This window comes from Nanorana parkeri, unplaced genomic scaffold, assembly GCF_000935625.1.
Source record: "Nanorana parkeri isolate BGI_ZX_2015 unplaced genomic scaffold, ASM93562v1 scaffold550, whole genome shotgun sequence".
Lineage (NCBI taxonomy): Eukaryota > Metazoa > Chordata > Amphibia > Anura > Dicroglossidae > Nanorana > Nanorana parkeri.
In genome coordinates this window covers 177,926-203,048 of record NW_017306818.1, presented here as the reverse complement: position 1 = coordinate 203,048, position 25,123 = coordinate 177,926, and the positions used below count along the sequence as shown (strand labels likewise).

The window sequence follows — 25,123 nt, the reverse complement described above, 5'->3', positions numbered from 1 at the left end:
AATTCGTCCGAATTTCGATTCGGAACGAAACAAATCGCACATGTCTAACTATAGGAAGCTGTAGGACTTTGCAGTGGAACTAAGAAAAATCTGTAAGTGCAGACACACTCTACTGTAATGAAATGTCCCAGCGCATATTATTTAATGGGAGGCCATAGTTTTACTTTAAGTTTAGTATAGAAGGAAAACCAGCCAACACAGCGGGTCTGTGCAACAGTCAAAAGTGCTTTTCTTAAGGTATTAAAGCAGTAGCCTTTCCAGCAAAAAGGCCTCCATCTTGATTGCAGCATTTCATTTCCTAACCTAACCTTTCTCAACCAGAAAGCACCTGTGGGGTCCCGGTCCGCGGGACATGTCACGCCCCGGTCCGAGCCCCTGTGCGGGGACACACACGGAGGGGGCGTCCACCGGCACATCCAGGCCGCGCAGGCGCAGACTCGTGGAGAGTCTGGGAATCATTTAAAACAGCGGTTCTCAACCGCTGTAACCTCACGACCTACATCTGTCCTCGGTCATTTAGTCGCGACCCAAGTTGCACTGCAATGGAACGCACCGCATGTGGTACTCCGCGCTCCGATGCAGGCGATAGAACTGCATCGGAGATGCATTTGGGATGTCATTTAAATTAGGGTTGCACAGATACCAAGTACATGTACCGATACTTTCGAGCTCCAAGACTAGACTAGAGAAAAATTCAACAGTTAGGAGGCCACTGTCATTTGTAAGGAGCACACGGAGCTCCTGGGATTTCTACATCTCTGTTTTAATGTACGATTTTGTTTTTATAAATATAAATAAAGTGATGCACAGATACCAGTTTTGCGAGTACAAGTACTGGTACTCGCCGAGTACTTACAAGTACGAGTACTGATACATTTTTGTTTATTGTCATGTGACAGTTTTTCTAAAACAATACAGACTAATGATTTCAGGACAGTGGTGGAGCGCCAGAGCCAGGTCCCAGCTGCAACCGCTGCAACCCTGGTAGTTCTCATGATAATGCCAAGTATCTGCACTGGTACTCGAAAAGTATCTGTGCATCCCTAATTTAAATTAATGGCAATGCAATGCACTCCCACACCAGAATGCACTGTGAGGGAGCGCCCTCCATATGTGCATCACCTGTAGAGGTGCCATAATGTGACATCACTCCGGTCCGGATATCTCTACAGGACACGGGGGGGAGCTGTAAGCATGCACGTGTGGATGGAGCTCCCTCGCGGCCATAAACCCAGCCCACCTCAAGCTTACACTCAGCACCGGGCAGCATATTTGGAATGGCTGCTCTGCCCGAGAACCGACAGTGCTGTGCTAGGGGGAGGCAGAGGAGCCTCTCACCTAGAAAATGCGGCGAGCCGCTGAACATGGGGTAGCAACCCACTTTTGGGTCACGACCCACCAGTTGAGAACCACGGATTTAAAACAATAAGGGCTTAATTTATAAAACCTTGCTCAGCACCAGTGCCCCTAGATGGTGCTGATAAGTATAGAAAAGTCCAATATAGGAATTTTTTAGGAATCAATAGAAATTCCTTATAATATACGGGAATTTCCTATAAACTGTTTTGTCGTACAGACAAGAGCAATTGCATTGAAAAACTTTGTTAGAGGTAAGCCAGGACATAGCACATTACATTTTTTTTTGCCTGGAATTCAGATAAGCTCTATGTTAAACAATCAATCAAAAGCTCTTTTGCCCAATCTGCTTTCTTTTTAGACCAGTGTTGTCCAACTTAAAAGCGACAAGCAACAAAAGTCAAGTAGGGCTCCAGCTAAATGACAAAATTGCTTTTTGCAGTTTCAAATTAAAAACTTTAGACAGAGGCTATACATCTAATAAAACAGAAAAAACATGCAAGGATAACCCTCTTCTAGGATGCTTCATTCTTAGGAGCCTTTCCTCTAGCCTGCATAATGCGGTTTTATGCACACTTTAGCCTGTATGGAAACGACGCGCTGCCACAGCAACAGCTGAACAAGGGTTTCTGAGAAATGGCATTCAACTAAGATCAGAGGCTGCGGAGATACCTTCCCACAATGATGTCAGTGGCAGCAATAACAAACCTTTAACATTGGTGTCAGCGGCACTAATAATAACCTTCAGCATTGGTGTCAACGGCAACAATAATCAATTCCTCTAATATTGTTTTCAGTGTCAGCAATAATAAATCCCCCCTTCACTGGTGAAAATGGCAGCATTAAATACCTCACCTCCCTTGTGTTCGATGGGAGCAAAAATAAGCCTCCTTTTATTGGTGTTGAGTGGTAACTGACCTGAACACATGATGCTTATGCTACTGCTAATAACATCAGGCAGGAAATATACTAATAGTGTCAGGCAGTGGATCACTCCACCTGACAGACAGTGCTGGGTGCTCAAATGCAGACCACTCTGCACCCTGCTGCTATCTGCACTGGCTGTATTATGTAACTGGGAGCTTGTGGACTGCAGAAGAAGGCACCACTGGCTGTCAGTTGGATAGCGCTGTCCTATACAAATGTGTCTCCCTCATGGTGCCAGAAAGATCGGTTGATGCAAGGGTCTTTAAAGAGAAGGCTTGTCGACTACCAATCTGGAGAAGTTAAGTTTAGGTACCTCATGTTGCCAGAAGGATTAGTTGATGCAAGGGTCTTTAAAGAGAAGGCTTGTGGACTACCAATCTGGAGAAGTTAAGTTTAGGTACCTCATGTTGCCAGAAGGATTAGTTAATGCAAGGGTCTATAAAGAGAAGGCTTGTGGACTACCGATCTAGAGAAATGAAGTCTGGGGTCTACATTTAAAGCACTGAGATACAGAGCATGTAAGACAGACACAACAGGATCAAATAAATGGGGCACAGCTTACATTATCACTTCACTCTAGCACTATAGAGGTGACCTGGCTAACAGGCAATGCAAAATCTTTTCACACATTTTTTAGATAATCATGTAAAAGAGATCAATTTACAGTGGTATTAAAGTCAAAAGGTTTTTAAGCTATTTCAAATGTTGATTAATTATTAAAATGGATGCTACTCTTTGATGTTTAAATGTTTTAGTTTGCTGAAGAATCAGCTGGTCTCCTGAGCACTGGCCCTGATATCCAGTTTTAGGCTGGCTCCTTTCCCTTGCAGGGTCCTATGGAGCCACCCTTATGTGTGCTAGTAAGCTGTTACATAGTTAGTCGGGTTGAAAAAAGACACATGTCCATCGAATCCAACCCTTAGAGATATGAAAAAAAAAAAAAAAAGAAGAAAAGCCTAAAACAGAACGCTATGCCCACAATTGCCCACTGCTGATCCAGAGGAAGGCAACAAAACCCCCTATAAAGCATGGTTCAATTTGCTCCAATAGGGGAAAAAAAAATCCTTCCTGATCCTATAAGCCAATCGGATATTCCCTGGATAAACAATCTCTGGTACTTAATATACCTATAAGAACTCAATATCCAGTAATGTTCTGTACATTTAGGAATACATCCAGATTTTTTTTTAAACAATTAATTGAGCTTCCTCCAGACGCAGAGTGCCCCCTTGTCCGTTGCAGTGACCTTAAAGTGAATAATTTGGCACCAAGCTCACTCTATGGACCATTTATGTATTTATACATGGTGATCATGTTCCCCCTTAATCACCTCTTCTCCAGAGAGAACAAATTCAGGTCAGTTAATCTTTCCTCATAGCTGAGCTCCTCCATGCCTCTTATGAGTTTGGTCACCCTTCGCTGCAGTTTCTCCATTTCCACAACATCCTTTTTGTGACCAGGTGCCCAAAACGGAACTACATATTCCAGATGAGGTCTTACTAATGAGTCTGCCCCACAAACACAGCAAGGCAAGTCACTCCCCTTTTCCCCTTTCCTCACTCCTTCCTCTTCCTTCTCCAAGCTAGTAGATGTACAACTGCTGGAGATTGCTCTGTCCTTTGTGATCTTGTATTGGACAGGAAATTCAGTGAAGCAGAACTAAGAGAGTTGGAGTCGGCTGTTTGTGCCTAATGACTGTAAGTGGTTGGGCAAAAATGTAAAGAAATACTTTGCTAGGCAATTGATTTGTTTGTTCTGTAATGATTATTAAACATAAATGCATGAGAGTGTAATAATACTTTAAGGTCAAAATGTTTTCAATATATGGAAATGTATTATAAACCTTGTTTCTATGCATAATATGAAATTAAGTAGAGCATGTATATAAGGAAATGTCAACCTCCAAAAACATGTCTTTGGAGTTTAAATGTAATGAAATCACTTAACTTAAAGGACAACTAAACAAAAAATGTAATAATTTGCACCTCAACAGTCCTAGGATGTAGTGTAGTGGCTGCATTAGCTTTCACTTTTCAAGCTTGGGACATTTTAAAGCAGGTACAAAAAATAACGGTTGTTCCAGTTAGATATGCTGCGTCACTTCCTGTGAGCTGAACAATTTTATTTCTTCTCCAATGGTATCGTCTTTCTTCTGTAAACTACTAATTTCCCCTTCCCCATGTAATGGATTGGAACAAAGGCAAACATGTTTAAAATCCAGCTTGAATGGCAACCTTCTTCCATAGATACAGTAGAGTCAGTGAGTGTAGCCACTGAAAATAAGTGTATTATTTGCAAAACTAGGATAAAATAAAAGAAAAAAGCTACCACATCTAAGGACTGGTAAGCTGCAATATATAAAATGTTTAGTTTTTGGGCTTAGATACATTTACATTTTGTATTTAAAATGAATCTCTCATGAAGCCATGCAGTCAGCTTATAACATTCCACCAACTAAGTGCAGGGTGACCAGATTTCTGTACATAACCAAGCTACAATATTGAGAGGTTCCTAGGTTTTCAGCAATGTATCTTGTCTATACAGGAGCAATCCTGCTAGAAAGACATGTGGCTTTACATTACACCCTTACCTGGCCTTCCAAACAAAATAAAAGCTCAGACCAGCTTGAATATGTGCTAGGTCCACCTACAGGTTGCTTGGTGTGGGTTGTGAAGTTGGCTGGCATTGCTACATACGGCTTATGGTACACGACCTGCTTTTGTCTGATGAATGTATTCCATCTTTTAGTTTGGTGAATAAGTTATCTCATTTGTCTTTAGACCCCTTGATGCATGATCCAACATTTTATATGGTTTATTTTAATAAGTTTTGCTCTTGCTATCAGAGTATATTTTTAGTGAGTTTTTTTTCCTTTAAGTTCATTCTTTAATCCACTACTAATGCGCCACAAAAATAAAAAATAATTATTTAAAAGGTCACAAAGACCCTTTTGTAATTGTTCTTACTGGAAGAAAATAGAGGCAATGTGCCAATATGTCTGGTCACAGACAGAATGAAGTTTTCTAAACAAGTAATCAATTACATGCTCCAGACAAACAAAATTTGTGGTTTACAGGACAAGGTTTGGTTGTTGTAGGACATAAGCAAGCAGCATTATAATGAGCTTGAAAATATATAAAAGTGACTCCGTGGGGCTAAACACGGCTGCAGCCAGCACTCCATGATGTGATAACCCACTACTTTCACACAACCATAATATTTATATGGCTTACCAGCAGGCAAATGGAAGGTGTGTAGTGTTCTACGGGATTATTTTACATAGAGTACAAATACACCAATTATACACAGATTTGGCAAATTTTTAGATTGTAAGCTCTCACGGGCAGGGCCATCCTGGCTTAATTTGTATTGCATCTGTAATGTCTTCCTTATATTGTAAAGCACTGTGCAAATTGTTGGCACTATATAACACCTGTATAATAATAATATTGATGTCTACTAATTTTCATTTGTCAAATGACCTTGTGAAACAATGCCAGTGTTTTACACCACCACTTATTGTTTTCAAATAAAAATGAATTGCATTATTATTAAGAATTAGAGCTAACCTGTCAAACAATTGTAAGTAAGTCCAGGGTGATTCACACACTTCTGCCAGACACCATAGCCAGGAGGGTAACACCACCACTCTCAGAGTTAGGGAATCCTGTGGTGTCACTTCCTCACCCGCAGCCCGGTGATTGGACTTAAAGTGTATCACAAGACAACATTTTTTTTCTATTTTGGATAAATAAGGGAAGGATTAGAACCTTTGTTGAGTTTTCACTGCTTTTCAGGGCTCCACTAGGAAGATTTACCTTCACTTTCTGTCTCAGTGACATCTGTTTTATCAGGCAGGAAGTGAGGAAAAAAAATGTGCTGTTGGAGAGTTCCTCTCACTTCCTGTCTGGTAATACATTGTTAGCAGGTCAGGGTGTGAGAGTAAATCTCTATAATGTAACTTTGGATATTCTGTTTTCTACATTTTATCAAAAACATAGAAAACAAGTTTTGGTTGGACATACACTTTCTCGCTGTGCTGCTATTGGAGCCTTTAAAGTAAACAGAAAGAGCTAAAAAAAAACAGAAGCTTTAATAGCACTTTAAGTTATTAGCTCTCACACTGCTCTCCCCTCCTCTCAGCATGTTCTTTTTTCCCATATGTGCACCAGAGCCTGTTTGGCTCAAAGTCCTTCCCCTCCCTTTCCCAGTCCGGGTGCTGCTGTGAACAGGATAACTCAGGTTGATATCAAGACAGATCCAGGTACTTATGCTAGCTGTAAGCAAACTGGATTCAGTTTTAAGTAAAAGTCCTGCCTAAGAGAAGGTCCTTCTGGTCTGCTAGGTTTGACATCTAGTAAAAGTAAATTTGAAAGTTCACACCTTAAAGCGTTTCATGCTGATAAAGGTAGTAGAGGACAACCTGTTGTTAAAGAGGGGAGGATTCTGATATAAAAGGTGGGCTTTGATGTAAAGGGGGTGGGGGGCACTGATGTGAAGAGGGCTCCTGATCTGAAGGGGGCTCTTGATATGAAGGTGAGCTTTTGATGTGAAGAGGGACTTGTGGAAAAAAAGGGGAACTCTGATGTGAAAGGAGGGGGCTCCTCATGTAAAGGGGGGGTAAAGGCGGGTACAGCTGGCTAGGTAGGCAGAGCCAACTGTCATTCACGCTGTCATCTGTCCTGGCTGCGTCGGTTTCAGTATATCGCGAGCTGTAGCTTGCGATATACTGAGCTTTGGGTCACGGGAGGATGCTAGTATATGTCCTCCCGTGACCCTTAAGAGAACTATGGGGAAAAACACTTACCCCATAGTTCTCTTAACTTTTAAAAAATATAACAGGTTCATTTTAAACCTAGAAAACGGATACAGAAAAGGCTTTGAAAAGTTTACTATGCAAAAAAGAATTTGATGGAAAGTCTCTATTAAGGTTTTAACAAAACTTCCTGATAATACGAAATGCATCATGTCTCCTGTACAGATAGAGTGCAGAGAGCAATACAGTATAATGAGAAAAATTATGTTTCCACAGTGGGGTGTGCAAAGACCCAAAGGGAAAAGGAAAAGGGGGCTTTTAAGAAACAAGTCCAGACCTCTTGTATAAAAATTTTAGAAATACATTTATTCAATAACTCGTAGTATACATTTATTTCAGATAAAAAACAAAACAAAAACAAAATTCATAATCATCAATAAAAATACATATACATATGCAGGTTCACCAGTTGGTGACGATACCGTGCAGTTACGATGTATGTTGTTGTTTGTTATCAGAATGGTATAAGCACTCCTATAGGTCCCTACATGTTTCGCCCCGAAAGGGCTTCTTCAGGGGAGAAAGACAATTCTATGGTAGATATGTGTCATATGTATATCTTCACCGTCAGTTAGTCAAGGAGGCAGAGATGTAGTAAAACGCAACTGCTTCAAATTCAAATAGAGGATTGGTTTTGTCAAACATGAAACGCCATAGGCAACGTAAGATGGAGGGATCGCGTCGGAAACAGCTAGGTCAATAGATGTCCGGGGAATGAACAGCAATACTACACACGGCATAAGCGGAAATCCATAGACCTCTAAGTCTACTGGGCCGGCTGCCTGTGCTTCCTGAGGATTACAGGGTGCTGTTTCTTTGGAAACATAATTTTTCTTTCTCGCATTTGAAACCCGGGGTGTGAAACTTCCAGTTCCTCTATATACTCTCCGCAACACATGTCTACTAATGTTATCCTCTAATACAGTATAATGAGACTTTCCAAACTAAATGCTGTGTCAGAGCCCTCCAGAAAAGTTCTATTTAACACCAATTACACATTCCAAAGAAAAAGCAGAAGGTGCAAAACCTGCTACAGCCTACCACGCAAAGAAACATATGGTTTTAGTTCATTCCATTAAGTGTGAGTATTATTTGTTTCAGATCAGCACTTACCTTAATGAGAAAGTCTCCCAGTTCCAGCTCGCTGAGGATCTCATACATAATCTTCAGACACTCAGCATCAGGGATCATGGGGTCGTAGTGTCCAGCAATGTCAAAGTCCTGCCATGAATATGCATAGTGGGATCAATAGAGACAGGCCGAGCCATGCAAGATAGATGGGGTCACATTTAAAAACTCATACATTTTAAAGAGCATGGCAAACATTGTTTTCATAATGCCAGCATGTTGTAAGTGATATTATTTATAAAAGCTGAAGAGTGTTTCCCAGTAACATAAAGAAAATATGTAAGAATATGTCAAGTTTTCCAGCATTTTCAAATCATTAGTTTTAAGATAAACTCTTCTTTGGAAATGCTGTTGCTAGGCCTCCCACTTATCTTCCAAAATAATGTATATAATTAAAATGGAATGGATTTTATTTAAAAATGTCCTTATCATGTTGATGAGGGGGGCGGGAAGGAGAAACCAGGGAAGGTCAAATATAAGCAGATTACATTTCAGCTTTAAAGTAAAACAATCACAAACCTGGGCAATGCAGAATCAAAATATGATGGAAAAAATCCATAAGCAAAGTACCTTTCAGTGAAAACATGTCAAAACCTTTAGTAGATCCAGAGTTTAGGCTGCTGGAATTTTATACAAATCCACACTTTTCCTGTAAAAGATAGACCTTGGCCTACCTCTCAATCCTCCTTTTTGGTTTTTAAGTGTGATTGGCAGCTTCACTGACCAATTGGGAAGCTCAGGAGGTAAAAGTAGGTTGGCCCATGTTAGAAATCTAAATGAAAATTTTACATTGGGATATAACTTCAGGTGCATATATTTCTGTATGTATACTGATCATTCTAACACTTTGTCATTGAAGATAACGTCTGGATTTTCCATTATATGCTCACTTTGAATATCCCAGGTTTCTAACTGGCCTCTAAGTGGATCCAAACTCAAAAAAATATTTGCTGTTATAGGAAACATTTAGAAATGTTAAATATGCCTGAGCTGTACCCTGAAAATGTATCTTTTGCTTTAACCACTTGCTGACCGGGGTGTTTATACCCCCTTCCTGTCCAGGCCATTTTTCCGTATTCAGCGCTGCGGTACTTTGACTGACATTTATTCCGTCATGCAACGCTGTACAGAAATGAATTTTATACAATTTTTTGGGCACAGACAGAGCTTTCTTTTGGTGGTATTTAATCACCACTGGGGGTTTTATTTTTTACTATATAATGAGAAAAGTACCGAAAATTTCGAGAAAAAATAACTGTTTTCCCTACGTTATGTTATAAAACAATTATTATTATTACCCACATTTTGGGCAAAATATAAAAGACGGGTCACGTCGGGTAAATAGACACCAAACATGTTAAGCTTTAAAATTGCGTGTGCCCGCGAACTTGCAAAAACTACCATACCCAAAATTGGCCATAGGCGACGCTTTAAAATCTTTTACCGCTCATCAGTTTAGTGTTATCAGTGATTGATGGCCCTAGAATTATTGCTCTCACTGCGATGGTCGCGGAGATATGTAACATGCGCGGCATAATGGATGCAATAGTCGTTTCCGCACGTAGGCGCACTCAACGCATGTTTGCACGTGTATGTGGGGGGCGGGGGACTTAAAACATTTTACAAACTTTTTTATTACCTTTATATGTGACTTTTAATTTTTTTTAACTTATTATTTTAAACCTTTTTTTTTCACTTACCGTAACTTTATTGCTATCACATAGGGGACTAACAATCCCCCTTTGTGATAGCCAATTTTGAGTGACAAGTCCTATTTATGGAGACATCAGGGGTCTTTAAGACCCCTAATGTCACCTAGGTACCCCCAGAGAAGCTGATGAAGCAAACACCTGCTTCACCAGCTTCTCTCCGGTTTCTGTACCGGAGAGTGACAGAGGAATGCGGAAGTGATGTAATACACATCACTTCCTGCATTCCGAAGAGGAGGGGGAGATCAAGCGGAGATCTTGTACTGATCTCCGTTTGATCTCCGACCGCAGAGCTGCTGTGCTGGTTCCGGGCTCGCACCGGGCACAGCAGAGCGGTGGGCACGAGCGGGGCGGGATGGGATGTTTAAAAACGCCCACCCGCATTCAAGAAGCCGCCGTCCGGCCGTTTAATTACAACGGCCGGACAGCAGGTGGTTAAACTCTTCCTGAAAAATAGCAGTGCACTTTCTGGTACGCGAGGGTGACTAAGCACTCCTTTGCCTTCAGCCTCATGGTTGTCAATCTGCAGTGTGATATCTAGAACACTGCTGTTTCTGACTGCTAGTTGATGAGATTTGGAGTGGGATTTAGGGATGTCATTACTGTGCTGCTCACTGTTTTTGTTGCTGGAAGTTCTGACATTGGGAAGCCAAGCCTTGCCTCTACTAAGGTGGCCATCGTTACACAGAGAATAGTGCATGGTAATTCAGTAATGGGAAAGATCAGCTGCATGAGAACACAGCAATGCTGGTGACTGGTTATTTGACCTCTGCCTGCCTTTTTTGGGCACACCTTGTACATTTAAGTTCCTCTTTAAGGAACAACATACCTCATGACATTCCAATCTTTAGGTCTTGAGGAAAGCGGGTGTGGTTTGCCCAAATTATGCCAAACTGGGAGCAGGGTTTGGCAGATGAGCAAAGGGTCAGTTCATGCCAAACTTAACTGGTTTAATTCTGATGCATCTCAGATAAATTATATTTCAAAGTGTATTATAACTTTTGGGAATTCTGTTGGTGAGATCTCGGTGCTTGAGTTTCTGGGTCTCCACAACTACTGCTGCTATTATGAGAGGATTACACTCTCTCTGTTCGATTTTTAAATAATTTTATATTATGAAGAATGCAACAGAAGATGCTAAAACACATATGGGTGGGTAAGATACCTAAAGCACCAAAATAGTCAGGCGCTATTGCAATCAGTATCCAAGGCCTATAAGAATCCAAAGGCTGACTTGGCAGCCTAGGCTCCCCTAGTCTGCCAACTAGTGATATTTCAATTATAACTAAAATCCAAAAGCGATATTAGTTATAACTTTAAAGTGGAACTAGACCAACCAATCCATTGGCTAAGATGGCATTTTAATTGTCTGTAAAGAATAAGAGGTTGTAGTTCCATGTTAACCAAAGACAGTGGGCCTAGTTTATAAAACCTTTTAAGGAGATAACTCTCAAGCAACTGACAGCAACCAATCAGATTCAATGATTTACTTGAAAATGACAGTTGAACAGCAAAAGCTTGTCCCTTTACAACTGCTATTTGGTTATGGAACACTTCATCAGTAAAAGGGTCATATAAGTGCCAATGTTGGGTTACCCCTTGATGTAGAAATCACAATGTAAACCAGGCTGTGTGACAGAGTAGCTTAAGTTTATGTACTTTGTACAGTGTGTGAATGCTAAGCAGCAAAAAATTTAATCCACAGAGTTTTTAAAATTGCAATCCATTTTAGAAAATATAATATACTGTTACTTACACACTGATAAAATTCCCTGTAGCGCCCCAGGGCTGGATTGTCACGTCTGTAAACCTTGGCAATCTGGTAGCGTTTGATACGGTTAATTTTATTCATAGCCAGATAGCGAGTAAAAGGCACCTTTTTATATCGAGTTAAGAAAACAGTTTACATTCAGTCTTGCAGCTGCGTCTTTATAAAATAATTAATGGATCATAATTTACTATCATCAATTAGCCATCCAATTGGTATGTCCATATGTACAGAGCAGGGCGGTCACCCTTCAGCAAGTTTAATACAGGCAGACAGCACATGATTTCACTTACATTGACCTAAATTATGCTAAGGAATATGCCGTGCTGCTTTTCTGTGTAGAACTGTGGTAGATGTCAGCATAATATAAAAGAATAACAATAAAATATAACTATGGGCAAAATTAAAAATGAGATATATGCTGCAGTCAGTTGCTAGCATTAAAACAACTTTGTCGCCAATATAAATATCAAAATAAACTTGTTACCTGAAAAGAAGAGTGCAAATATTTAACTTTCCTGCTGCTTTCACCACCGGACCCTACTTCGTTGCTGAACAATCATCCCCACAAAGTCTGCTGGGAAACCTACACTTCAGGGAGTGCCGATTTGGTGTGTAACTGGTTTCAACGCCAACCTCCACATCATTATTTTGTCCTGTGGTAGCTGTATTAGGTGGTGATAAAAGGAACCAGTGAGCACTGCCGGTGAAACAGGAGAACTTCGGGGGAACAATTTCTCAGCAGGGATTGTTGGCTTCAGCTTTATTTATAATCTTCTTCATGTTTATTCTGATATTTTAGTTTGCTACAGGGTCACTGTAATGCTAGATACAGACTGAAGCATAGTTAGACTATCATAGGTAGTCTTTAAAAGGCATACATTCATGCAAAGGAATGGTATGTTTTACATATTAACGTGTAAGTATTCTCCAAAGTAGTATCTCAGTTGGTTTACTTGTTTTCGATTACCAAGGGGCTGATTTATAAATGATCTGCCCAGGTATACCGCATTAGTGCACCTAGATGTGGCTGAGAAGCATAGGAAATTCCTATGCTTCTCAGTGCCATCTAGTGGCATTAGTGCCGTGCAAAGGACATCTGAGCAAAATGTATTAAATCGATCTCTAATTGTACCTTCTTACGTATACCTAAAATTCTGCCCCCAAACCCCCCAAAATGCTCTGTAAATATAATTTACTACTTTAAATGGTTATTTGAAGCTGTTTTTACTGCCTAGCCTGCCCAAGGCCAGGACAATGATTCAGACCTTTGGCCCTCCCAAAGCACCTTAGCAAATGATATGTTCTAGGAGACACGATAAAGTACAATGACCTTTCATATGCGTCAGATTACAAAAGATCACATGGAGCCCCAAAAGACTAAACCACAGTTACGGCCAGGCAGTGTAAACTCCATCATATCCACATTTACAGCAATGAAATATATCTACAAAGCTTCTTTTTTTTTTTTTTTTTACAGTGGGGAACTATTAGAACCGCGGTCACTCAGGAGTTTTCAATGCTGTAATAGTGATAATTGACAATTATTCCATCATCCAACACTCAACACAAATTAATTGTGTATCTTTCTTTTGAGACAGATAGAGCTTTTGATGGTATTTAATAACCACTACATTTTGTGTTTTCTTATTACAGAAAGGAAAAAGTGCCAAAACGTTTGGAAAAAAAAAAAGTTTTCCTTTACTTTTTGTTAAGAAAAAAAATTACACTACGTACACCCCTTACATTATGTCCTTTTAGATGCCCAATGGTATCTAATTTCTTTTGGCAAAATTTAAGGAAATGAGGAAACATGATGGTATTGAGGTATTAAAATCATGGTGCTTGGCAATGGTGAACTAGATACAGCACATAATGTCATACACAGAGGGATCAGGAGGTCAATGGGTTAATGTAGAGATACCATACATTGGCAAGAGGGAGATGAAGGTGGTTAATGTGCAGACGTGCAGTATAAGCGATATAAAGGGTTAATATACAGGTCACAATAGAGAGGCAGACTGGAGATCAGTAGTTTTGAAGATGTGTGTAGTGGAAGTGTTACAAAAAAAAAAAAATCAATGAATTAATCAGCAGCTTCACAAACTACTACCATTCCTCTCCTTCCTCTGTAGTTAGAGGAAGGGGAGAAATCATTAGTATAAACATTAAACACAGTAACATGTAACACGTGACCTCTGTAATTAGTTTCTTAAAGTGATTGCATAGTACTGAGCCACTTGTATCGGCTCAGTACACTTTCTTTGTGTACTGCGCCACCTGAGTATGGCTCGGTGCACAGAGATTAGTAGGCGCAGCAGGTGCCCAGCGGCCATTTGTTGAATTACATTTTAAGACGCCATTCCAGAAATGGACGTTCACCTCCCTGTTGTTTTCTAACAGTAGGGTGGTAGCGAGGTGGTTAAAGTACATTATTTCACCTATAATGGATTGCTGGACACACAGCAAAAAAGGTGTCCCTGCAAAACTTTTTGAAATGTTGGCAACTATGATATTAAACTTTTTTCTTTGAATGGACTTGCTACATTTCACAAATTACTGTTTGGAGCATTCATCTAAGAAGTTTAAAACACTAAGCAGGTTTTCCACGGGAAATTCAGATATTTTCATGACAATTACAGCAACATACTATATGTATGATGCATGTTATTATTTTTTGCCATTTAGAGTGAATATTTGAATGAGCAACAAACACTTTTTGCTATTGGGAATAATCAACTATAAGTGCTTTGACATTTGCAATTGTAAACAAACTACTATCCAGGAGTCTAACAATATATGGGACAATTACTATGCAGGAGCTTACAAATTATGGTTTCTGAACATCCAGTATTCAGTCTCTTGAGGGATGTTTTTAAAATAATATCTTATTAGAATTACCTGCATTGTGATATTCGAAGATAAAAGCATTCTAAAGCATCAAACATTGTGCTCTAAAGTGTATTTATATTTGGACTAGCAGGTCCAGCCTATGATCTTACCACTATATTGTTTACATAGAGCTATCTCTGCAATATTGTTGACTTTTGTGTGCAATCTCGTCATAACCCGATGTCTATATATTTATGGGGTAACATATTTGTCTGCCGCTTTTTACATTTTTCGCTTAGTATTTCATGATTGCAATATGTGATCTAGAGACAGAATAGTAACGGTCTATTTTAACTTTACTATATTTTGGAATCAAGTAAACTCTACTACCTTCAGTCTCTATTACAGCTTTATATTGATGTCTGTGTCCACGTTGCAGATTTCCTCACTTTTTTACAGGCAGATTTTAAAGGCAAGCACAAAAATTTAATTTTTCTTTCCTGTCCTATTGAGGGACATGGGTTTCAGGGACAACTGTGATGCCTAAAAGCAGTCCAACTGAGGGGTGGGCAACAGCAAGAAAACACCAACAGGCCCACATAACATCAACAAAACTAAGGGCTGTCTGAAGGACCTTACACCCAAAGCTGACATCAGAGGAGTCCTGAACATCCACATGGTAAAACTTAGTGAGGACGTGACCAGAAGACCAGATGGCAACCTTGCAAATCTGGTAGACAGTGGCCTGATGCCGAAAACTCCAAGAAGCAAAAACAAATTTGGAGTGAATCTTAAAAGGAAACAGTGGAAACTTATTCTCAAGAGCATACGCTTGGCTGATGATCTGTTGAGCCACTGCAAAATAGTGGAAAGAGAAGCAGGTTCCCCTTTACGGACTGGTAGGGTAAAGAGACTGTCAATTTTTGCAATGGAAATAGGTGCTGTGGAGATAAAGATGTACAACACTTACTACATCCAAACATTGGAGGGAAATATCCTTCTGATGCACTGGAGCTGGACAGAGGGACAGAAGAACAATGTCCTGGTTGAGGTGAGGAGCCAAAAACACCTTGGGATGGATGAAGGGTCTGGGTCTCAACACCACCATACTTATGAAGAGCCAAACAAAGAAAATTGGGATCCAAAAGAGAAACAGTTAAACCCACAGGGGAAGCTACATGAGAAACCCCCTGAGCAAAGGTCCTAATCAAAGAACGTGAAGCTAGTGGACTTCAGAACAAGATTGAAAGTGCCGAAATCTTGCCCTATTGGTACTCAGGGCCAACTGTTGATCCAGGCCAAACTGAAAAAGGTGAAGATTCAGCCCACCGAGTATTTTCTGGGATGAAAGCTTTTTTCCTTCCACCAGGCTTAGTATGCTTTCCACATGCGATGGTAGATCTTTTGAGAAGTAGACTTCTTAACCTATAATGTTGTGGGAATCACCAATTAGGAGATACCCATGTCTCTCAAGACTTGGACTTCAACAACTTTGCCGTTAAAGCCAACAACCATAAATCAGGATGATAAACCAACCTTTGAGATGAAAGGTCCTGATGATTTATAAGAGGCCATGCAGCATCTGCCAGGCGTCTGATTAGGTTAGAGTACCACACCACCTGGGCCAATCTGGAGCAATGAGTACTACCAGAATGCCCTCTATCTCAATCTTGCAAAGCAGTTGAAGGAGTTTCGGGGGAGGAAAGGCAGAGATCAGGTTGTGCTGTTCCCATGCAGCTACCAGACCATCCACTGCTTCCTCCAGAAGATTGCTGTACCTAGAGACTAACCTGTTCAATTTGTTATGAACCTGGACGCTGTGGCACCGGTCCTGGAACACTTCTAAGTGCAGACTCCCCTGGGTCCAGGCTGTGTTAATTGTCTCGTATTTGCTCGGCTCAAAAAACTATAAGGCTGATGCCCTGCCTTGTCAATATTCTAAATTGTGCAGGGAAGACTCCGTACCCACTCAGGTTTTTCCTCCAGATCATATTCTGACAACTATCCGCACCAATTTAACCTCTCCCCTGGGAGAGCAGATTCTGGCCCCTCATTACATGGTTCCTTCTGAGAAACCATGTGATAAGTGTTTTGTACCTGAGAATTTACGCAGTAAACCTTTGCAAACTTACCATAACTCCAAGACTGCTGGTCACCCTGGTAAGAATCAAATGACTTACAGGATGAGCTATTTCTCACCAATTCTGATGGCCTTCTCTTCCCACTGATGCTGCTGCTTACGTGGCAGCATTTTCCATTTGTGCTCAAAGCCAGTCACCTTGGTACCTTCCTGTGGGCCTACTACAACCTATTCCCAATGGGGAGCATCATTGCTCCCACCATGGACTTTATCGTTGACCTTCCTGTGGCTAGTGGTTATACCGTTATCCTCATGGTTGCTGACTGCTTTTCCAAAATGTGCCCTTACATGCCATTTAAAAAGTTGCCCACGGCTCAGGAGCTTGCCTCGGTGTTTGCCAGGGAGGTCTTCTGCTTACATGGCAAACCCAAGGATATTGTCTCTAAATTTTGGTGGGTCTTTTGCACTCAGTTGGGAATTCGACTCCTTGGTCTATCATATGCAGTCTAATCCCAGATAGCAATTAATTGAGCTGCAAGTTTGAAAATGACTTGCTAAACTATTGCAGACTTGTCAAGCTTCACAATTTTGTTGCACAATTACAGCAAGTCTGCATTGCAAGTCTCCAGACCAGCGAGCTTGCAGAGCTAGAAAATTGTAAAATCTGCGCTTGTGTAACTGTAAATCACTGTTTGCCAGCCAAAACAATAGAATTTTTAAAACAGTCCCAAGTGGTGATCCATTTAACATAAAAGCAAGTGTGATATTAGTGATATACTTCAAAGTGAGTCCAAAAAAAACTTCAAATGAATGTTTCAAGATGTTGGATAAATTCTTCCCACACCACTGTGCTTCAAGTGTCCAAAAAATGCCCCCTATGGGGTGCGCACTCACCCCACTGCTGAGGTGATAAAGCAGTAATGACAGATCAGAGGGTCCACATCCCAGGTGTCTCTCCCGTCAGTGTCCCATCCGTCATAGGTTTATAAAATTATAAAAGAAACCTCAATGGTTTGTCAGATGAGGGGGAGGAAACCCCCTCATCTGAAAACCCCCAGAGCTCTTGCTAGGACCTGCAGGACTCTTGCTGCAGACTTGCTAAGCAAATTTGCTTCAAATTCAAAAAGTGTCAACTAAAACTTGTGCTGCAAGTGTTCTGCAAGTCTACAACTTGCCAAGAATGTGTGCAGCAAGTTAACAAGAATTACAATTTAACCCTGGCACATGTTTGTGGCAAGTTATCCTTGCTATCTGGGATGGCACCGCTGAGTGATCCAACCAAGCCCTGGAACAATTCCCCCACTGCTATGTCTTGGATCATTATGACAATTGGGCTGATCTGCTACACTAGGCAGAGTTTGCTAGGAACAGTGCTATCAACTCATCCTCCCAAATGTCCCCATTTATGGCTACGGGTTTCAGCCATCTGTGTTACCCGAATCTTTTATGCCTCAGGGCATTCCGGCTTTGGAGGATCATCTTCGGGTGCTCCACTCCTCTTGGTGCATGCCTCTATGCATCGCCATATGCTCCAGACAGATCGTAGGTGTCTACGTGCTCCTTCCTACCAAGTCGGGGAGAGGGTGTGGTTGTCGACCCGTAACCTCAACCTCAGAGTGGTTACTCCGAAATTGGCACCCAGTTTTATTGGGCCTTTCTGTAATCTCTGGAAGGTTAAATCGGTTGCTTACACACTTGACCTCCCTTCTGCCATGTGTATCTCCAATGTTTCGCTCCTGAAACTGCTAGTGTTTGTAATCGTTACACCACCACTCCTCCTCACCCTCATCTTATTCCTGTTGGTGTCCATGAGGAGCATGAGATACGTAGCATCCTCGACACTCGTCAGGTCAGGGATCAAGTCCAGTACCTGGTCCACTGGAAAGGCTACAGTCCAGAGGAGCGTTCTTAGGTTCCTACTTCTGATGTGAACGCCCTCACCCTCCTCCATGCCTTCCATGCTCGCTTTCCCAATTTGTTCCCCATTGTCCAGTTGCTTGCAGCATGGCTTGTGTAGTGTCTCTGGCACCATTGTTCCTCTTTGGCACCATCTTATGCTAAAACCAGTTAACACCATTATTCTGCAACTCCTGGCAAATTCCTGTCTCAGAGTGAAGATGCCAACACCAGTTCACTATTTAACCATTAGCATGTCCATTCAGTCTCTGCTCTTGCGTTTGTTCTGATCAGGCAAGGGCGTTGCTATTATTCCTGTTCTCTGTGTATGGCCCTGGCTCTGGCTGACTGACCTCCTGGTTCCTGACTCCGGCTTTGTTTCCGTTAATCCTGCTCTGTGTTTCCTGGCCTGGTTCGGCTGACTACTACCTGCTGTGGCTTCTGACCTCTAGCTTGGCACTGATGACGTCCTGGACTTAGTCAATTGTTTTTGCATTTATGTACTCTTACCCACATTGACATCCTTGATGAGGGTGTCTAAGGCAGCACTAAAATAACGCTACCCTTGCACAATAAACATTTTTTGCATGCCTGTTTCCCAGCATTTTAACCAAGGAGTTCTCTGCACTTCACAAGAAGGGTAATATCATCTAATCCATCAACACAATAGCCTAGAACTGTTAACATAAGCTGAAAGCATTACACAAACAGCGGATCAGTTTGGAGGGAGATAGGATCTTGTCTTATAACTCTAGTCCATTCTCCTAAAGTTTGACAAACTAGCATAATTTAGCCAATTTAGGTTGTAATGCAGGGCCAGCCAGAGGTCTAAAAAGGTCTCCAAAAGCTTATCGATGGGATACTTAAAAACAGGCACATCTTATGGATGGATTGTATACTTTTTTAAGACGGGATATTACTGGGTCCACAGTAGGGACAGCCCATTTCTCAACAAAAGACTACTCAAATGGATAAAAAGTTGCAAAACATTTAAGCCAGGAATACACAGTGCGAATTTCAGCCGGTTCTTGATGTACCGGCCAAAATCTGCACAGTGGGTGCCGCCGTCCACATCCTTCCACGTAGTATCCCTCGATCAGCTGATCGAAGGAGCCAATCAGCTGCTAACTCCGTTTAGGTATTCTGACAGGTGACTGGTGCCACAATATGGAACCCAGTGCCCTAAGACACATTTCAGGAAAGCCACGCAAACTTTCCAGTACAGCCTCCAAAGATATTGTTGAGGATACATCATCCATATAGCTGCATATAGAGACCAGCTCAAACAACATATAGGGTAATGTTGATTGAAGGCAAAATATGGCTGGTAAAATGGTTAAAATTTTCTCTGCATAGAAAATATTTCCATGCTCCTAGGACACTAGTGTTAGGGAACAGAAGAAACCAGACAGAAATTTAAAGTGCAGGTTCAAAAAATAAAAGGAGTTGATTGAAAATAACAATAAACATAAATGGCAACAACAATGGAGAAAGTCCAGGACGTTGTCAGTGCCAAGCCAGAGGTCAGATGCCAAAGCGGGTAGCCAGCTGAACAAAGTCAGGGAAGACCGAGAGCAGGATGAATGGAAACAATAGCCAGAGTCAGGAAACAGGGGATCAGTCAGCCAAGGTCAGGGTTGTATATGGAGAACAGTAATAACTGCAGAGCACTTGGTAGATCAGAACACACGCAAGGCCGGAGACTGAATGGACCAGCTTTTGGTTAAATAGTCAACTGGTGTTTGCATCATTTGTCAGGCGTTTTGTCAGTATTTGCAGAATATTTATGTTAATGGGTTTTAGTCATAGAAGGGCGGCAAAGAGGAACAAACAGTGTTAGAGACACTGCAAACAAGCCATGCTGCAAGAAACTGGACAAGGAAAGGTAAGAAACCGTGACAACTAGGAAAAAACTAAAGCATGATTGGAGTGAGAGGGGCTATAGCAGCTGGTCACTGTTTTTTTTTGTTTACCAGTGTCCAAATCTGCCTGTAGGCGAAGGAATAACCCAAATGTCCCTCAACAAATGAGAAAGAAAACATTCTTACCTGCCTGCTTTAAAACTGCTTTAGAATGAACACTTAGCTGCTCATGCTTAGCTCATTGTATATTTTTGGCATGCCTCGGTGCCAAGATAAATGATTTCCTGTGCGCATGTGTGGGAGTTACATCATCCTGGCCTGGCCAATTAAGAAAGCCAAAGATGCTAAATCCCTTCGAAAAACAGGTAAAAAAGTCAGCTCCGGTGAAGAAGCTTCCAGGTGTCGCATTGTCGGAGGAAAGGTATTTGCGGGATTAGTTTTGCTTTAAATACTTTGTGTATGTCAAGCCAAAACATATTTTCTTAGTGTTGTATAGAGTGGCGACAGGACCCTTCTCAAGTTTTTCATTCTATCCAGGGCTCAATCCAGAGAGACTTTCCCTCACTTGCTCCCCTGCTGATTACATTTTACTAGACCGAAAGTGATGGAGAATCTGCAACAGTAACTCAGACACAAATAAAACTTCTAGAAAGCAGGGAGGCTAGAACCCCTGTTAGATTTTATATTTCTGCGAGTGTCCTTGTTGCATATTTTGCTTCACTTTTTCTCTGGTGAACCCACTGTCAGCTGGACAGAAGAAAGGGAAAATCTCTCTAACGGGGCTCTGGATAGCATTACAAAACCCAACAGTAGTTCGCATTTTTGCCCACTTTATCCAAAAGCTTTTGGCTTTACAAACCCTTCCATTCATGACTCTTAGTATTTCACCAGGCATGAAAAATGTCTAGGGCATTCACTAGTTCCATTTGTCATTTTAGATAAAAATCATTATTAACTATTACACAGAATCAATCTTGTTGAGCTTGTTGTTTACAAGCAGTTTTTTTGCATACAGATAATTATAGAAAAAGCTATAACTCAAAGCATGAAAAATAGCTTGCACTTGACCCAAATAACTGCTCTCCTCTCTAAAAGCAATCAACTGAAAAAGGTTTGAAAATTACTGGCTGCTGCTGAGACCACAGACAGTACTGTTTTCAGACACAATAAACTGACACACACAATAAGTGTGTGTCAGTAAAACTTGTTTTGTTGAGCAGTAAACCTCTGCACTGTTATTCCTTGGCACATCAACTAACAGCCATATAATTGATTATGTGTCTTGTCACACTAGCATCCTTGTGGAAGCTACAAAATCTCTCTGGTTAGTTTCTGTGGTAATTTGTAGCTGGCTAGATCACTTTTCTTGGCAGCAAGAAATTGCTGATCAGCAATTACACTGGTTACAATCTTCGGCCATTGGGTGGCCACTGATGATGTAACTCCTGCGCATGCTCCCCAACAACCGGCCCATTCACTGCATCTTAGAGATGCTGTGAAAGAGCTGAGTGTGTACACTGCATGGCACATGCAGTGTACACAGTGTACACAGAATATGAAAAATCCCTGAAGGAGGGAGGAAGATTTTTTTGGCAGAAGAGACTTTGTATGCCAATATTCCTCTGTCAGCTATGCTTTCAGGGATTTACCATGGGAGAAAAGAAGTTTCCTGTGTGGTTATCTGAGGTATACCATAATATCATCAAGAATGCAATGCACTGTGCATTTCATCATTAGTCACTGTACCTCACAAATGTGTACTAATTCTGAGTGTTTTGTTGTATCGTTTGTGGTTCAAATCACCTTCAGATCAGGTTGTTAAAGGAGAACTATGAGATGAGTGATTTCCACTCACCTCATAGTTCTAGCCGACCTGTGACAATGAGACTGTCACAGGTCGGCTCAGTAGATCGGGAGGTGAGCAAACACATACCGGGTTCGCTCACCTCTCGATCCTGTCACGGCTCTTTGCCGTGACAGGGGGAGGGGCTGGATTCCCCTCTCCCCGCTCCGATCTGCCAGCGCTGACTGGCGGAACGGATGGGGGAGGGGGCAGAGCCAGCTGTCACTCACGCAGCTGGGCGGATCTCAACGTCCATGTCGGGATCCGCTCCGGCTGCGGCGTCTCAGTATACTGCGAGCTGTAGCTCGCGGTATACTGAGCTTAGGGTAACGGGAGGACGCTAGTTTGTGTCCTCCCGTTACTCTAAGGAGAACTATGGGGAAAAACACTGACCCCATAGTTCTCCTTTAAGGCCATTAATCCTGCTCAGATCCATCTGCTAGGATGCACTTGCAACCCACACTTTCAGGACAGAGGTCTGCTACCAATACATAGATAACTATGGTGTGTACAGGATTTTATACATTTTGGGATCTCCAAACTGCTCAGATACAGCAGCCAACTCCTTATTGTGAACTTGTGGAGCCACTTGTATTTGACCCCTTTTTAACCAATGTGTAACAGCAGATACAAAGGCTTTAATGCTAATAAATACATATAGAACGAAGAAAGGTCTTCCTGTAATTTCCCTACTTTTCCTAATATACTGTATTCTGTAATGTGGCAAACAATTTTTGCATCCTGGAGAAAGCGTTTATTATATTAGTTTTCATTTTGAAAGCACAAAACATATTCTGGAGCCTCTAAGAGCTGTACTTAGTATCAATAATCCCTCATAGAGGTTCTCTTACACAATAGATCAGGCATTTTTGTTCCACAGATCATACCATGGTGCTCAGGACCAAACTCAACAGTCCATTTAACGGTTACCTCAAAACTGAACATTAAAAACCCCTTCCTTCTGCATGCATTTTCAAGATTGGGCTGACTTCCTTGAAAAAGGTGCAGGGGCCATGAAACAGCTATCAGGAGTTTGGGATTGTCTGTTTGTACCTGGTGCAGGTCTTCTGCTTTAATATGCATTTCAGTAGACAGTGCACCAAACCTATACTATATTGAATGGCGTACCTGTAGAAAGAAAGTACTATGAGCTCCCTGCTGGTTAGTGTTTATAATATACTAGGGCAAGGAATATCAAATTGCAAACATTTTTACCATTCCCTGGCCCTTTTATGTTGTAATTTACCCAAGAAAGTGCCAGCCCTAAAAAGAAATGTAATAGTTTTAAGGGCCTGTTCACAACGCAAAGTCCGCGTCCACTAATGTGCCTGCATTCCGGGTGCCGGCGATCTCACTGCGGGTGGGGGGGCGTGGCTGTGGTGCCATTGACTTGAATGCACCTCCACGCCTCCCCCGGCCTCTGAACATTTCTCTATCGTCGGAAGGGGAATTTGATCACTTATATGGACACTTGTATTTGTTCACTTATTTGCATTTAGAAATAATTTATTTTGTTCTATGTTTATATGTACACTGTTGTCAGGTATTGAATTTGGAGTATGTAGTATTTGAACAAACTATATATATACACACACATATACAGTATATATAGTATTACATTGTAAAGAGCTGCGCAAACTGTGGGCGCTATATAAATCCTGTATAATAATAACATACAATTTGTACACCAAATGCATGTTCCCCCCTTTGTAGTAAGAAATGTGGTGATTCTAAAACACACACAACTTAGCCCAGAGGATGTTGCCATTTTGTACCTGATCCAATCAGAGTTTGATTCAAGTGATGATAAAGGCTGCAGTTATGGGGAGCACAAACAGGAAAAGTTGCACTTTTACAAAGGATACAGTAAGATCATAGCGCAGGGACAGCTGCTCCCCTCCTTGGTCTTTTAGGTCATAAATAAGTTTTGCATCTTCTCCATATTTCCCTGTCAGTATTTCCTGCAACAACATCAACATGCAGTTTAAATAACAGCAACATCAGACGCACGATGACATCTAATCAGCTGCCCTTCAAGTTATGACAAGCCCTTCACAGTGATACAAAATAGAATGAATAATGAGAAAACTATTGACTTTAGTAGTGGTATATTATGTACCAATACACACATACATTTCCTTAACTGACAGCTGTTCTGATTAAAAAGCGGTGGTATGCTTGGAGAGGTACATCAGAAGGTAGAGGAGATGAATTATTTCGAATATAAAAATAGTAAGGGTAAACTACAATAACATTTGAAAAATTTACGTTCAAACTCTTACAAGAGACGCAAGGGCTGATTTATGAAAATAAATAATTTCAAGGGAACAGGTTCATTGCCGAGAACACCGAATGCTGCACTTGAGCAAGAAAAAAGAAAATCCTAACTTCTATCCTAATTGAATCTCCCTAATTATGCACACCCCTTTCCTTAAGAAACCGCTGCAGTCTACAAGAAGTATTATAATACACATGATAAATGTCAATCATGGGGAGGGCAAAGCAAGGACAGTGTGGCAAGAGGCTGTAGTACATTCCAGGGGAGCCATGAAAGCCGTTCCTAACATGGTCTCAAGGTCACGAAAAACTATTATAAAGCTCAGATCATTGTAAGTTATGGAAGCTTCCTGACTCAACACATAAGGGCACTTTTAATACCTTAGATTAGGGGTGTCAAACTCAATTTAATCGTGGGCCACATCAACATTTTGCTTGCCCTCAAAAGGTATATGTAAGACTATATAAATGTATATAAATGTATCTGATCTTTATCATAATTGCCTCTGCATTCGATTATCACTGGTTTTAGTAATAACTTAATACCTGAAATTAGAAGTCTAGGAAAAGGCCTGGAGGGCCGGATTCGGCCCCTGGCCCTTGAGTTTGACACATATGCCTTAGATCTT

At 41.2% G+C, this 25,123-nt stretch overlaps 1 protein-coding gene across 1 annotated transcript in view; it reads right to left on the bottom strand.

Moving 5' to 3' along the window:
• Positions 1-25,123, bottom strand: part of LOC108791427 (histidine--tRNA ligase, cytoplasmic-like) — a 123,238-nt gene that overhangs the window by 78,691 nt on the left and 19,424 nt on the right. Inside the window, exon 3 of the mRNA XM_018561914.1 lies at positions 8,213-8,320. Coding sequence (XP_018417416.1) covers positions 8,213-8,320 — 108 coding nt within the window. The remainder of the gene's footprint in view (positions 1-8,212; positions 8,321-25,123) is intronic.